Source organism: Tasmannia lanceolata, unplaced genomic scaffold, assembly GCF_043159265.1.
Source record: "Tasmannia lanceolata isolate RefF3 unplaced genomic scaffold, GAP_Taslan_0.1 ptg000015l, whole genome shotgun sequence".
Taxonomy (NCBI): domain Eukaryota; kingdom Viridiplantae; phylum Streptophyta; class Magnoliopsida; order Canellales; family Winteraceae; genus Tasmannia; species Tasmannia lanceolata.
This window is the reverse complement of record NW_027518692.1, coordinates 34,334,672-34,348,956: the sequence shown is the minus strand read 5'-3', so window position 1 is coordinate 34,348,956 and position 14,285 is coordinate 34,334,672. Positions and strand designations below refer to the sequence as shown.

The following is a 14,285-nucleotide window of genomic DNA, read 5'->3' as shown; positions in this document are numbered from 1 at the left end:
TACCCTATAATTGAATGACTTTTTTTAGAGATTGCTAAAGCATATCTAAAAGAAAAACTAACCAAGGATCAACATTCAACAAAGTTCCATCAATGAGACGGTCAGATACTCAGATCATCCAATCAACACTATTGGTGGGGTTGTGGCCTATCCAGAGTAGGACCCACCCAATGAAAAACATAAACATCACATTCAAATGTGGCTTATTGTCGGATACCTAATACCAACAGGCCAAAAAATGAATAGCATCATCAACTTTCCCCTTCATATTAGTAATGACACCCGTGTCAGCGATGGGAGCCACCGGACAACAATCCAACGGTCCCCGCCCCCCACGCCCCACGGACCATCTGCCTGTGGTAAGAGAGAAATAGGCAAAACTCCCCCTCATTGCATAACTGATGGGTCCTGCCAGAAATGATATGGGGTCACCCCTTGTGCTTTGCTATAGGTCCCACTGCATGCTCCAATAGTCGGCAGCGGAGAACCATATCAGTATCTGCTTTGAAGGACTGAAAGCAGAGCTTGAAAAAGAAACCCTCTAATCTCAACAGCGAAATGTACCAAAGTGCAAGAAACAATCTTTCATTCCCTGCAAATTAATATCACAATCTCAAGTTACAAAACTTTCCTTATTCTAAGAATCTTTCCCTGAATTTCCTCAAGGATACAAACCATGGCACAACAGAGTATATTATAGTCTAAAGCAAGGTATTAAATTTCGGTTTCGGTCATCAGCGAAATGAAAACGTTTTGGTTTCAATGTGAAATTTCGGTTGAAATTTTGTAAAACCACAAACATTTCGGTACAAAATCACTGCCGAAATCTAGGTAAGATTCTTCAACACTTGTTTTTCTTTTTATTTTTTGTCGTTTTTTAGAAATAACTTAAATGAATCTCAATGTTCTTCACTTTTCTGCTGGTAGAGTGGATTTTTGTTAGGGTTTCTATCGAACTGTTGACATTTCGACAGGAATTTTGCTTGTTTAAATGAAAAGTAATATGTTTCGTACGAAGTCCCGAAATTTCGGACAAAATCTTATATTTTTCCAAAACCAAGTGGATTTCGTTTCAGTAGCAGCCGAAATCGAAATATTTCGGCCAAAATTTAAGACCACGGTCTAAAGCAAGCATTGGAGATCGATAGAATGAATAAACAAACCTTTCATAGAGTGTCTACTTGAAATAATCAGGTCTCGGTTTCAGCAGCCTTCACAGCTATCTTCCACGAGAGCTATTGAGTCATCACAGCTATCTTCCACGAGAGCTATTGAGTCATCACAGCTATCTTCCATGGGAAATATTGGATTGCTCACATTGGCAGGTCCAAATAGCAACTCTACGCAGAAGGAGGGGCCACATATGGATTTACCCTTACGCCCGACTTTATCCAAATCCCTAAGAGAAAACTGAAAGCATTCCAAGCAAGCGTCAAAGATATCAAACCTGAAGAACAATGCAATTGTGGTGTAATTTATCTTCCATAAGCAGGCAGCTATAGATTCCTCCCAAAAAAATATTATATTCAGACTATAAATTATTTTGACCAAGTAAGCTGAATGAGACTAGGAATCAATATCATGAAAACCATGACAAATTTCATAAAAGGCTTAGTAAAAATCATGATAAAAAAAGAACATCAGCATTAAAAAAATATCATGATAAAAGAACATTGGTTTTATTACCTGTAGCAAGCTACTTGTAATGAAAGCTGTATTAAAGCAGGCATAGAAAAGACGCCCACCAATCATCTTTTCATAAAAAATGACTCGCACGTTTCCGGAAACCTGCCAAAAAATAATGTGTTATTAACTTTTATCAGTATTACGCTGTAGGATTTTATTAATAAAAATAAGAGGTGAAGGAGCAATATCCAAACAAAAAAAAAAACATTTACAGGCTTACTAGAATAGGTTTATCAAAATAGTAATCAAGGCAGGTCTTTTGGTAGATAATAGAACTCTCCGTATCCATTTGCACTACAACTCTCGCTGTCTCCGTTTCTAGTTTCTTCTCATCTCCGTCATTTTCAATGAAGGAAAGATAATATCGAGGGCTGTTTGTTCTATGATACCCTTGCTTAATTTGTCTACAGCAACTCCTAGCAACTTCTACAGGAGGGCGGTACAGTTGACCAGGAACCTGTTGCCACAACAAACCCCGTAAGTTTACAAACCATAACAAAATCAAAGAAAATGAAGGGAAAAAAAACATGTGATGTCCTTGTTTAGATATAAAAGAAAAAAATGAAATGTCTCCATCAAAATCAAACTCGCCAACTTGGAACTTGCTGAGTTAACTCACTCTGGCCATGCTTTTAGTACAACTAGGAGCGTGAACTTTTCACTCACATGGCCATGCCAACCTAGGAAATTGAAAGATCCATTCCGGGGTTGAGTCTTAATTTTTAAATATTTAAATATTGGTCTCAATATTAGAAATAATTTATCATTCAAAAAAATATTAGAAATAAGTTAACCCCGATCTAGGAGATAGGGATAAATAGCACATCTATCTAGGAGATACGGATAAATAGCACATCTATCTAGGAGATAGGGATAAATAGCACATCTGATCTATGGAAAAAACAAGTAGCTTTCCTTTTCACAAAGGACAGGCTAAGTCACGGTTTTGGAAATGACCAAAATAAACCTTTCCTGTTCAGGTAAAAACCCATGGGGGAAACTTAAAACCCAGTGCAATTTAGTACGAAGACTCGTAGCATGAAAATGGCTCAAATAGAAAAGTGATCAGGGAATCCAACTGGAAGTCAATCTGCTATACATATTCTTCACTTAATGAAGAAGGAACTCCTGTTTTAATATTTACAACGTGTCACAAGGTGTTGATAAAAAGCATGCATGCAAAGGATTTACCTTCGAATCAGAAATATTTCCATGATCTCATCAAGAGAAAGAATGTTTTGCATTTTAGTATTCAGGTTATTTTGAAAAACTTGGCATCCCTCCGAACCTATCCAGAAAACAGCCACAGACATATACAGATAAAAAGTAGCCTGAACGAGATATTAACAGTGTTTATGCTATGGTGCCCTAGTCTTTACAGACTGGCCAACAACATGCAGGCTGTGATTGACTTCAAGTGGGCAGAGACAAAGGTGGAACAGATTTGGTTGTTTAGAAGATACTTAAAAGATGACGAGATGGCTTCCTTTTTCACGTTGGTAGGATGAGGATGTTTATAATTCCCCTCGTCAGAAGGATAGGAGAGGCTAGATCTGGGGTTCGAGAGGTAGATTCTCAGTTCTTTCTCTCTTCCACTCTGATTTGTTCTGATGATTCACCCGGCGTCAGTGAGTGATCTTACAAAAGGTTAGAATGTTTCTTCCCTTAGTGTTGGGTAACACACTTTGGATGATCATCCCCATCAAAATTATGTGGGGTATTTAGAGGGAAAGTAATACAATGGACTTTTGAAGGTAAGGACTCTCATGTTTGGGTGGTGGTGGCAAAAATCAAATTTTCTTCCCTTGGTTTTCTGCTCCAAGAAGAAAACCATATAGAAGAAATGCTCTTCTAGATGGGCTACACCGCTTCCAAGTTCCATGAATCTGAATTTTGGTGGCAGCTTTAGAGGTTAGCTGGGTCCTGCCGGGATCGAAGGAGTGCTTACAGATGAGTTCTGCTCTATTATTATTCTTTCCTTAGGTTGAAATAGCTTGCTAAGGGCTAAGACGAAGGAGTTGTTTGTTAAGTCCAATGTTTTTCCTTCCGTTTAACTGTGGGTTGATTGGCTCTTCTAGTTGTTTCTCTTTTCTTCTCTGCAGTGTGGGGCGATCTCAGTCCTTGTCATCTCTCTTACTTCCTTCTCTCTTCTATCTAATAAAGCTACGTTTCAAAAGAACGATAATAATAAGTAATAAGTGTTTAAAAATTCAATTTAGTACCTGAAAACCCCACCTTGAGTTGATTTGATTCAATCAAGAGACAAGTATATATGAAGGGTAACTCAGTTCTTAAAACCAGCAAAATTTGAACTAATAAAAAAAATCTCCAAAATCATATTCTGATATTTTTTTCACTAGAAAAAAATGAATGAATTCTCAAACAGGCTCGGCATTGACATGGACTGGGGTCTTCATCAAGTCCACGTCCAATCTCAAGCTAATACAGATTGACGGTAGTCTTGAATTCTAGGTATCAGCACAAGATAGGCCCAATATTTGAAAGAAAAGTAAAGGTCTTGATTGCTTTTCAGAAGTGTTCATCATTGTGGAACCATCGGGATATAGATTTTTCCACCACCAATAAAGAATAGCAGTTTTCTGGTCTACAAATAAATGGGAGACATAAATTTACCTCTTGCAACTCTGACACCACAAAAAAGACCGAGCCAATGTTAACTGTATCATACAGGCGAATTCGCCGCAATTCTCTGCTACTTGGTTGAGGTAAAATCACATTGGGAGGTCCATCCACCACTCCCCTTGGAAAAGTTAGTATTTTCGACCAGTAGCTAACATAACGACGCTGGCTTGGTATTGAGACCTGTTAAGGATGACAAATCAGCATGTATACTCACAAAAATGAGAACAATTGGCAAGACATGACATATATAATAAAAAAGAGAAGAGCAGAAAAGGGCAATTTAATTAGAGATAACATTATTGGATCGACATTACTATGTATCATCAGAAACAACTCTTGGTTACAAGTTTCATGCACATTGAAATGGGAATTAAGCCCTCTCCCCTGCACTACTCTCCAACTTAATGGTATTATGTAGATACTAGCTATATGCCTTCTTTTCTTTTGATGAATGTAGCCATATGCCTTCTTATTTATCATTTCCATTGTCAAGTGAATTTAAACAAGTAAGCTTGCAAGAAGGGAAACTGAGTCCCCATATATAGGAAGAAGCAAAAGTAATTTATTTTCCATTATTCTATATAAAGAACTTTCTTGTAAAATTTAGATATGGAACAGTTGCGCTATTACATGAAAATGGTCACACAGTCATTTCTTTGCTTGAGTATCTGTTACCTTGTTTCCTTGGATGCTCAGTCTGGACTAGCCACATCCATGATCTTGCTAGTAACACTAATATTAGCCAATGTACATTTATCTGCGAACATTCTAATGGCCACTGGAATTATTTGAGATGCCTTCCAGCCCAAATTTTTCCTCTAAATTATAACAGAAGCTTACACCTTCCAATAGTGCTCAAGCTCCAGCTTATTAAGGTTTTTTACTATCAAGACCCAAATAGGCAAACCTAACTTCGTTTTTGAATGGTAGGCAAACTTAACTTCTACTCTAATAATTTTTTATTTATTGGAATTCATTTTTCTTTATGTAAATTTACATGAACGTATAACTTAATTTCTACTCTAATATCTTTTGATTTATTGGAATTCATCTTTTTTATGTAAATTTATGTAAACTTAGACTCGTACACTGAAATTGCTGAAATGCCTTCCACCAAATTTTTTCCCTCTAAATTATAAGAGAAGCTTACACCTTGCAATAGTGATAATTGTTTAGTTAGCACTTTGCCTATTGCAAAACATGCAGATTTTTCTCGTCTATTCAGAAATGCTTCAAATCCTTTGGAATTTTGCAACTATATAAACCTTAAAACAAATATCAAGGGACAGAATTGTAATTACGGCAGAAGTCACTTACTCCTTGATTATTAGTAGTTCGTCTATCTGCATACAGTTGAAGAGCTGCATCTGCTGACATGCCAGTATAAACTAGATAAGCGCATACCATCAAGCCCGTTCGACCTTTGCCTGCCTACAAAAAACAAGTGCAACAAACATGGGAGAAAGTCAAAACTCAGTAAGTCGGTAGTCAAAAGAAACCCCCAATAAGCACATGAGGATAGTTATCTTTGGTATTTGAATTAATCTCGAAATAATTAAGAGAAAAAGAGAGCATTGATCATGTCAATTTCTTGAATGGTAATTATGGATCACATGGTGAAAACATAAAAATCATACGATCCTGAATAAAAAATCACTTGCTACAGCAAATGATTGTTATGGAAAATGATATTCACACTCCCTTATGTTGATAATGGCACTTCTTACTGTATTAAACACTTCTTTGATTGGATGTTGACAACTTTCTAAGAATTTTAAAAGCTAATTAGAATATAAATAAACAAAGGAGAGCAATTATTAAAATAAGAGACTGTGAATAATATATATGTATATATTACTAAGGAAGCTAGACGTGAGTAAGCGAAAGGAGTACCTCTCCATCTAAAAAGATATCCAAAAAGTCCTTCCAGCACCCACAGGAGAGTAGGATAATAGGAAATGTGTAGTTATCTACATTTGAATGATATATAACTATATATAGAGAGAGAAATTATATGGTGTAAGGGCTTACAACAATAAGGCCTTTGTACGGCGGAAGTACCATCCTTGATATCTGATCCAACAGCAGCTCCTCAAAAAGTGAGCTGTTGTTGGATCAAATATCAAGGGCGGTACCCCTACCGTGTTGTAAGCCCTTACACCATATAAAATCTCATATAGAAAACAGTTTCTACACACAAGTGTAGATAAGTTATCTACACACTAGCTTAAAATACAGTGGAGGGCATATTGTTTGGGTGATCCAAACCATTCATTTGATTGGCCCTCACATAGATAGGGTGTCCACAAGAAATCAGCTCCATAGGATTATCCCAACCCTACGATTTGTGGAGGTAAAATGGACGTGTATAAACCTTCACAAATCTGTCCATTTTTTGCCTCCACAGTTCGAAGGGTTAGGATGATCCTTTGAAGCTGATTTTTTGGGCACACCCTATCTATGTTAGGGCACATCAAATGAATGCTTTGGATCACTCAAACAATGTGGGCCCCCACTGTATTTTAAGCTAGTGTGTAGATAACTTATCTACACTTGTGTGTAGAAACCGTTTTCTTATATATATATATATATATATATATATATATATATATATGGGGAAAGTGATTGTGAGCAGCCCCTCATATAAGCTTATATGAGGTGACCGCTAAAAACATGGTGGGCACACATTTTTGGGGTGATCCGAACCGGTCATTTGATAGGCCCTGACGTAGATAAGGGGTGCCCAAAAAATCAGCTCCACAGGATCATCCCAACCCTTCGTACTGTGATGGTGAAAGAGGGGAAAATGGACGGGTAAGTGGGCAAATTTATACCCACCCATTTCCCCCTCTTTCACCTCCACAGTTAGTAGGTTGGGATGATCCTATGGAGCTGATTTTTTGGGCACCCCCTATCTACGTCAGGGCCTATCAAATGACCGGCTCGGATCACCCCAAAAATGTGGGCCCACCATGTTTTTAGCAGTCACCTCATATAAGCTTATATGAGGGGCCGCTCACAATCACTTTCCCCTATATATATATGTGTGTGTGTGTGTGTGTGTGTGTGTGTGTGTGTGTGTATTAGTGTTTTCAAAGGGGTTTGAGGGGCATGCTTTGAGGCCTATCAGACACTTCTGATCATCAGTGTAGGTGTATTGCTACTCTAAATTTTTTAGTAACAATGACGAACAGAAGTGTCTAAATTTTGAGTAACAATACCATCCCCAACCCTCTCCCATGTATATGTGAGTTCTTTGTTTTTTGCTATGCTTGCAAATCTTACCATGCAATGTATAACTGCAATGTTTTTTGGATCAACTGAAAGCCATGAATATACGCTTTCGCAGAAGAGCTTGATTGTCTCAAGAGATGGAACGTGGTTGTCATCAAATGGGAACATCTCCACACGGCCATGAAAATGTGAAGGATCGTAGCTCTCTTCTATACACAAGTTGTAAACCTACAAATGCCCACAACAAATGATGATAAAGACATTATGCAAGCGATAAAGAACATGGATTCGCATAGGAAAAAGGACCAATTGTAGTATACATTTGTACAAAGGAATAATAGACTGCCAAAAACACATCATATGGATATGTCAATGTGTAAGCAGTACAACAATATACGATTTCAGTGAAATTTCTTGGGGGCGACAAAACACTAAGTTGGATATGTCAATGTGTAAACTATACAAGAATATAAGATTTCAAAGCAATTTGTTCAGGACGACAAAACACTAAGGGCACATTTGGCTACCATGAATTTTTTTTCATGATAAATCGAGGGTCTCCAAGTGGAGATAAGGGTGAAGTGGCTAAAAATCAGGAAACAAAAAACAGGAAACTAGCTTCTGTGGTGATCGACAAAAAATCAGGAAACAGTCGGTCGGATTCTGAGTAGAGTTTTTTGTTTCCTGATTTTTGCAACTTCTCATCACCAGAGACGCTACTTTCCTGTTTGTTGTTTCCTGATTTTTAGCCACCTCACCCTCACCTCCACTTAGACCCCGATTTATCATGAAAAAAAATTCATGGAAGCCAAACATGCCATAAGTTCAATAGCAATTCATGTCACCAAAAAAATTGTGTACTTGATAAGTCTCAAGAAATGGACCTACGTTAACAACATAGATTACATATGTAATTGCATTTGTTCAAAGACGGAGAAGATGAAGAAGATAAGTAGAAAGAGAAAAGCAAAATTGATTATAAGGATAATAATATATATTCATTTTGATCACATATAACGCATGTTGAATCAATTGTACAAAATAAAAAGATATGCTATGTAATCACAATTGTTAAGGTATAAAAGATAAATAACACCTTTCTCCAACAGCTTAAGCTTTTGGAGAAGTTGGTAAGTTAACATGGTATCAGAGCAAAGGTCTCGAGTTCAAACCTCCCGGATAGCAAAAATCCACATGCGATGGCCAGCCCAAAGTGGGACCACATGTGTCACGTGTTTGCCAAGTGGGCCACACGTGCAAGGGAGTGTTAAAGTATAAAAGATAAATAACGCCTTTCTCCAACAGCTTAAGCTTTTGGAGAAGTTGGTAAGTTAACAACAATCAATAGTAGTTATTCCAAAAAACAAAAACTCATGAAGCTATCAAAATAAACAGAACAAAACCGAAAAATTATAAACAAAAAAGTAAGGATTTGGGTCATAGAGCGTACCTTGTAGTGACCTGAATGTCTCATGTCTAGCACATCCTTGACCTGCCAGAGAGGATTCCGATACATTGCACGCATGTGCTCGGCAGGGAATGACATTGCCAACAAGTGATCAGTGATGTATGACATGTCAAGGTCATAGCCAGCAACGAGCATTCGTCTCCGTTGCTTAGAGACCAGGTTCCGGATGTAAAGAAACCGCGAGAGAAAATTGACAAGTTTCTGACGGCCATTGAACTCCCCCACATTCCCAACCCTCCCTGGGCCCTGCTTCGTTAAACTTGACCCCGTTGTGACCCAATTTGTGAACTACCAAAGAAAAATTAAGGAACCTGGAAAGGTACCTTCACCTACAATATTCAAAATTCCAAGGTACCTGCAACCACAATATTAAAAACATCAATGAATTTAAATTATGGATCTTGAAGAAAACACATTCTCAAGCACCCATTTCATCAATTTGTCAGAGGATTTTTTTGGAAACTTTCTCTGATTTTTTTTATGCTTACATGTTAAGAAAATGTTCCCTTACACTTCCACCTAGACATTCCTTCAAAAAAAGAAAAAGAAAAAGAAAAAAAAGAATCACTTTCTATGGTTTGATGTTCAAGAGCTAAAATTGCATGGTTTGATTATTTTCTAGAGGAGCGGGTAGTGACAATTGCAAACAAACCAATTTCATAGATTCAATGATCTAACAAAATTGATAGGTCAAAGTAAAACCCTGAGAAATATATGAATTCTGAAAAATGGATCTTCAAGAAATAATTTAAAAAGGAAAAAAGCACCTGAAATTCTAATATCAAACCTCTAAAAGTTCTTTCTCTGACTTCCCGGCCTGAAGAAATAACAACGAAAAAGCTAATTCCAGCTTACCCATTTTCCAAAAAACATCAGTTCAATCAATTCCCCAATAACATAAAAGAATATATATATATATATATATATATATATATATATATATATATATATATATATATATATATATTTATATATATATATATATATAACGTAACAAGAAATGCATTGGAAATTCTGATATTATGCAGTAAAAGTTCTAGCTTTGATTGTCCTTTTGAATAATTTAAACCATAAATAAGTCAATCTCACAACGTATCCATTTTCGGAAAATAAAACAATCAATCATTTCACAAGATAAGGCATTGTTTGGATTGCAGGAATTTTTAGGAAAAATGTGGAAAGGGAAACTTCTTTATAAAATTTCCACATTTTAAACACAAAAAAAAAAAAAAAAGATGAACTTGAACCAAACCTATTCAAATTTTATGTAGATAGACCCTTAATTTATGATGATATCCGTCTAAATTAACCATAATAATATCATCATTCCCTTCTAAATTGTGTAAAGAACAAAATTTTCCTAGAAAAAAAATTCCAACAGAAATGGTTTTCCTGCAATCCAAACAGGGAAAAAATCAGGGGAAAGAAGAAAAAGAAACGTACCCAAAGAAGAAGGGACCATGAAGAGCTGAAATTGGTGGTTTTGATCCTTTTCTAAGGCACATTGATGCAGAAAGACGCCGAAAAAGGCGAATTCTAGGTTACCCATTTTCCTTAACAATCAAAATCAGCCATGATGGCAAAAAGGAATGAGTAAAACCCTAACCCTAGAAAAACGGTTTGCAATCTCTCTGCAAGACGAAATGGCTAAGTAAAAGTGGGGGCCCGGACATGAACGCCACCATCTTTTCATCAGAAAAGATAAGGTGTGTCCAAATCGGATCCAGGCTAAATTTGGAGGGAGTTTTAGACCCATTTTCAGCCCTATATTAGCAGGAAATGGGCCGAAAGATTAGGGAACCCTAAAATCCCCAAAATGCTTGGAGAATGGAGAGCAGGCAAAGATACTATAAAAGACATATTGACCCATCTCTGATTTGACCAGGGTTGACATAGACCCGTCTCTGATTTGACCAGGGTTGACTCTAAAATATTCAGTCATGAGATCACTACAAAAAAACCCACTCAGTCACTCACTCACTCACTCTCTCTCTCTCTTTCTCTCCCTCTCACTTAGAATCATGGTTTGAAATTTCGGTTTCGGCATAAATTTAGGACCTAGCCAAAACCGAAATTTCTGCTGAAATCCTGAAATTTCGACCGAAATTCAGTACAGTCGCACAAAAATTTGATTTTTGGGGCTGAAATTTGTTACGAAAATGTCGAAAATTTCAAAATTTCGGCCAAATTTTGGTATGTTTCAGCCATTTTGGTGTCGGTCTTGACGGAAATCCGAAATTTTGGTCGAAATTTAAAACCATGCTTAGAATTCATCACAGCTTTTTGTTATGGAGTTTTCATATGGTGCAAGCCCCGATCTATAGAGGATGATCCCTTCTTCAATATAGATCACACCATAGGATGATCCAACCATCCATGTGATGGGCCAAAAAGTAAATAGAATGATCCCAACCCCCGATCTATGGAGGAACTGTGTATTATGGAAACCTCTATAGATCGGAAGGCTTGGATCATCCTATGGAAATTATTTTGGAGCACAACCTATTTACGTAGTGGCCGATCACATGGACGGTTTGGATCATCCTATAGTGTGGTCCGTATAGTACTTTTTAGAAAATACGGGGGACTATTAAGGGCTTACACCAAATAAAAACTCATTTTTATGAGGAATTCATCAAGGGCCCGTTTGGATACCCCTTGGATTTGGATTTGGAGGTGAATTTGGATTTCCAAAATCCATGGATTTGAAATCAAGAATTTTAAAATTCACAAATTTATAAATAATGCCGTTTGGATGACCACGTATAGATTTGGATTTCAAATCTAAATTAATTTTTTTTGTTTGGATGCTCTTTGGATTTGAATTTGAAATCTAACAAAACCAAAAAGCCCTAAAATACTTGATATAGGGGCATTTCAGCCATTTTCCATAATCCAGGGGTATTCTAGTCATTTTACCCAATATGGGGGTATTTTGATCATTTTTATGTCATAAGGGTGTTTTAGTCATTTTCTATGACTCAGGGTATTTGGTCATTCTCACCCGGTATAGGTGTATTCCGGTCATTTTGCATGACCCGGGGGTATTCTAGTCCTTTTACCTAATATGGCGTATTTTTATCATTTTTATCTCATGAGGGTATTTTTAGTCATTTTAGTCATTTTTCATTAGCCATAGGTTATTTTTATTTGATATAGGGGTATTTCGATAATTTTTCATGATCTTGGGGTATTTTAATCATTCTACCATATATGAGGTTATTTTGATCATTTTTATATCATAAGGGTATTTTAGTCATTTTGCATGACTCGGGAGTATTTTGTCATTTTTTATTTCTAGTCATTTTACCTAATATGGCATATTTTTATCATTTTTATCTCATGATGGTATTTTTCGTCATTTTAGTCATTTTTTACGAGCCATGGGTCATTTTTACTTGATCTATGGGTGTTTTAGTAATTTTCCATGATATTGGGGTATTCTAGTCATTTTATTCTGTATGAGGTTATTTTGATCATTTTTATGTCATATGGGTATTTTAGTAATTTTGCACGACTCGGGGGTATTTTGTCATTTTTACCTGGTATAGGGGTATTTCGGTCATTTTGCCTAACTCAGGGGTTTTCTAGTCATTTTATCTATTACGATGTATTTTGATCAGTTTTTAATGTCATGTGGGTACTTAAGTCATTTAATACTTTTTTAGTACATTTTGGTCATTTTAACCCCTTATGGGTCATATTTAGATTTATAAATAACCTCTCGCAAAAAGGATTTATGAATCCAAAAAATTACACTAACATGAGGAATTTGTAAATCTTGTGGATTTCACTCAAATCCAAATCTAGATATCATGAAAGCTTGCTAAACGCCAAATTTGGATTTAAAAATCCAAATTCACCTCCAAATCCAAATCCAAGGGGTATCCAAACGGGCCCCAATTGTTTCTGTTTTTAGGTAATAAAACATTAATTAGAAGGTTTGGCCGTTTGGGATATAAATATGGCAAACATATTCAACACACTAGAAATTGAACGAAAAACAATAGGAGTGTCATCTTTCCCAAGAACCATTGGTCTACTATGTATAGTGCAAGCAATCATATATTCACAGTTGTCCGCTTAGGGCCTGTTTGTTTTAGGTTATGACAATTGATTGTGGAGTCCCAAACCAATTACTGAACTCAAATTTAGTGTAATTTTCAGTCCAATAATCCGTTGGGACCGGAATGAAGTAACTGTTGCTTTGACCCTTTTCAATGTGTATTTATTACCTTTTATGGGGATTTGAGCTCCTTCCATAGTTCCATTTGTCCTTTCTGACTGGCTGTAGTTGTTGATGCACGGTTTTTTCCCCACAACGGAATCCCGTTTTCCTAGCAGCGCTAATGTGCAATGTACACACCAAACAACCCCTTGGAATTTTGCTCGGTTTGTATTATTTTTTTTGTGCTCAATAGCACAAGAAGTTGGCCACCTGAGGATCTTTTGCCAAGATGGATAGGTAGTGGAAGTCTTTGCCCAAGAGGGTGAAGGACATTTTAAAGGCAAGTTAGCCGAGTTGCACTGTCATGCTTACAATGTGGACTACTTACATGCCTTACCCATGATCATGGTTTTAAATTTCGGTATCGGCTAAAATTTCGGACTTATCCGAAAATGAAATTTTAGCCGAAATCTCGAAATTTCAGGCGAAATTTGGCATTGATGCATGGAATCCTGGTTTTTTTTTTGGACGAAATTTCGATCGAAATTCTTTAACGGAGTAAACAATTAATATTTTATTATAAATTTCGACGAAATTTACGAAATTTCAAACGAAATTTACGAAATTTCAAACAAAATTTGGTTAGTTTCAGGAATTTCAGTTCGGTACGTTTCGGTTTTGGTCCTCACCGAAATCCAAAATTTCGGATTTCAGTCGAAATTTAAAACCATGCCCATTATCACGGCTTGCCAAACAAGGTGAAAATGCCTTTCTATTGCGCTGATATCTAAGTATGAGCCCAGCTATGGCATCCAAATTGGTTGGCTCCAATGAAACCCAAAATGTGATTGTTAGGAAGGAACCTAGTGGCAATTTTCTTTTAGGGCCAGTTTGTTTTAGATTATGATAACCAATTTTGGAATCCCCAACTGATTTTTGGACTCAAATTTAGTGCAATTTTTGGTCCCGTTGGGGACTCCACAATCAGTTGTCACAATCTAAAACAAACAAGGCCTTAACATTTTCATTTTATATTTACTTCTCTATCATGTAATTTCGTTCGTATCCGTCGCAACTAAAGTGCGT

General features: G+C 36.6%; 1 protein-coding gene across 1 annotated transcript; it reads right to left on the bottom strand.

The window, feature by feature from the left end:
• PTEN1 (Calcium/lipid-binding (CaLB) phosphatase) lies at window positions 1-10,885 on the bottom strand. Its single transcript, XM_077355580.1, has 9 exons — window positions 10,475-10,885; window positions 9,014-9,386; window positions 7,615-7,791; window positions 5,647-5,760; window positions 4,321-4,509; window positions 1,907-2,143; window positions 1,687-1,788; window positions 1,164-1,410; window positions 1-592 (listed from the first exon to the last, which is right to left on the bottom strand). The coding sequence occupies exons 2-8, from the start codon at window positions 9,164-9,166 to the stop codon at window positions 1,204-1,206; spliced, it is 1,179 nt and encodes a 392-aa protein (XP_077211695.1). The 5' UTR covers window positions 9,167-9,386; window positions 10,475-10,885; the 3' UTR covers window positions 1-592; window positions 1,164-1,203.
• Window positions 10,886-14,285: the final 3,400 nt, after the last annotated feature.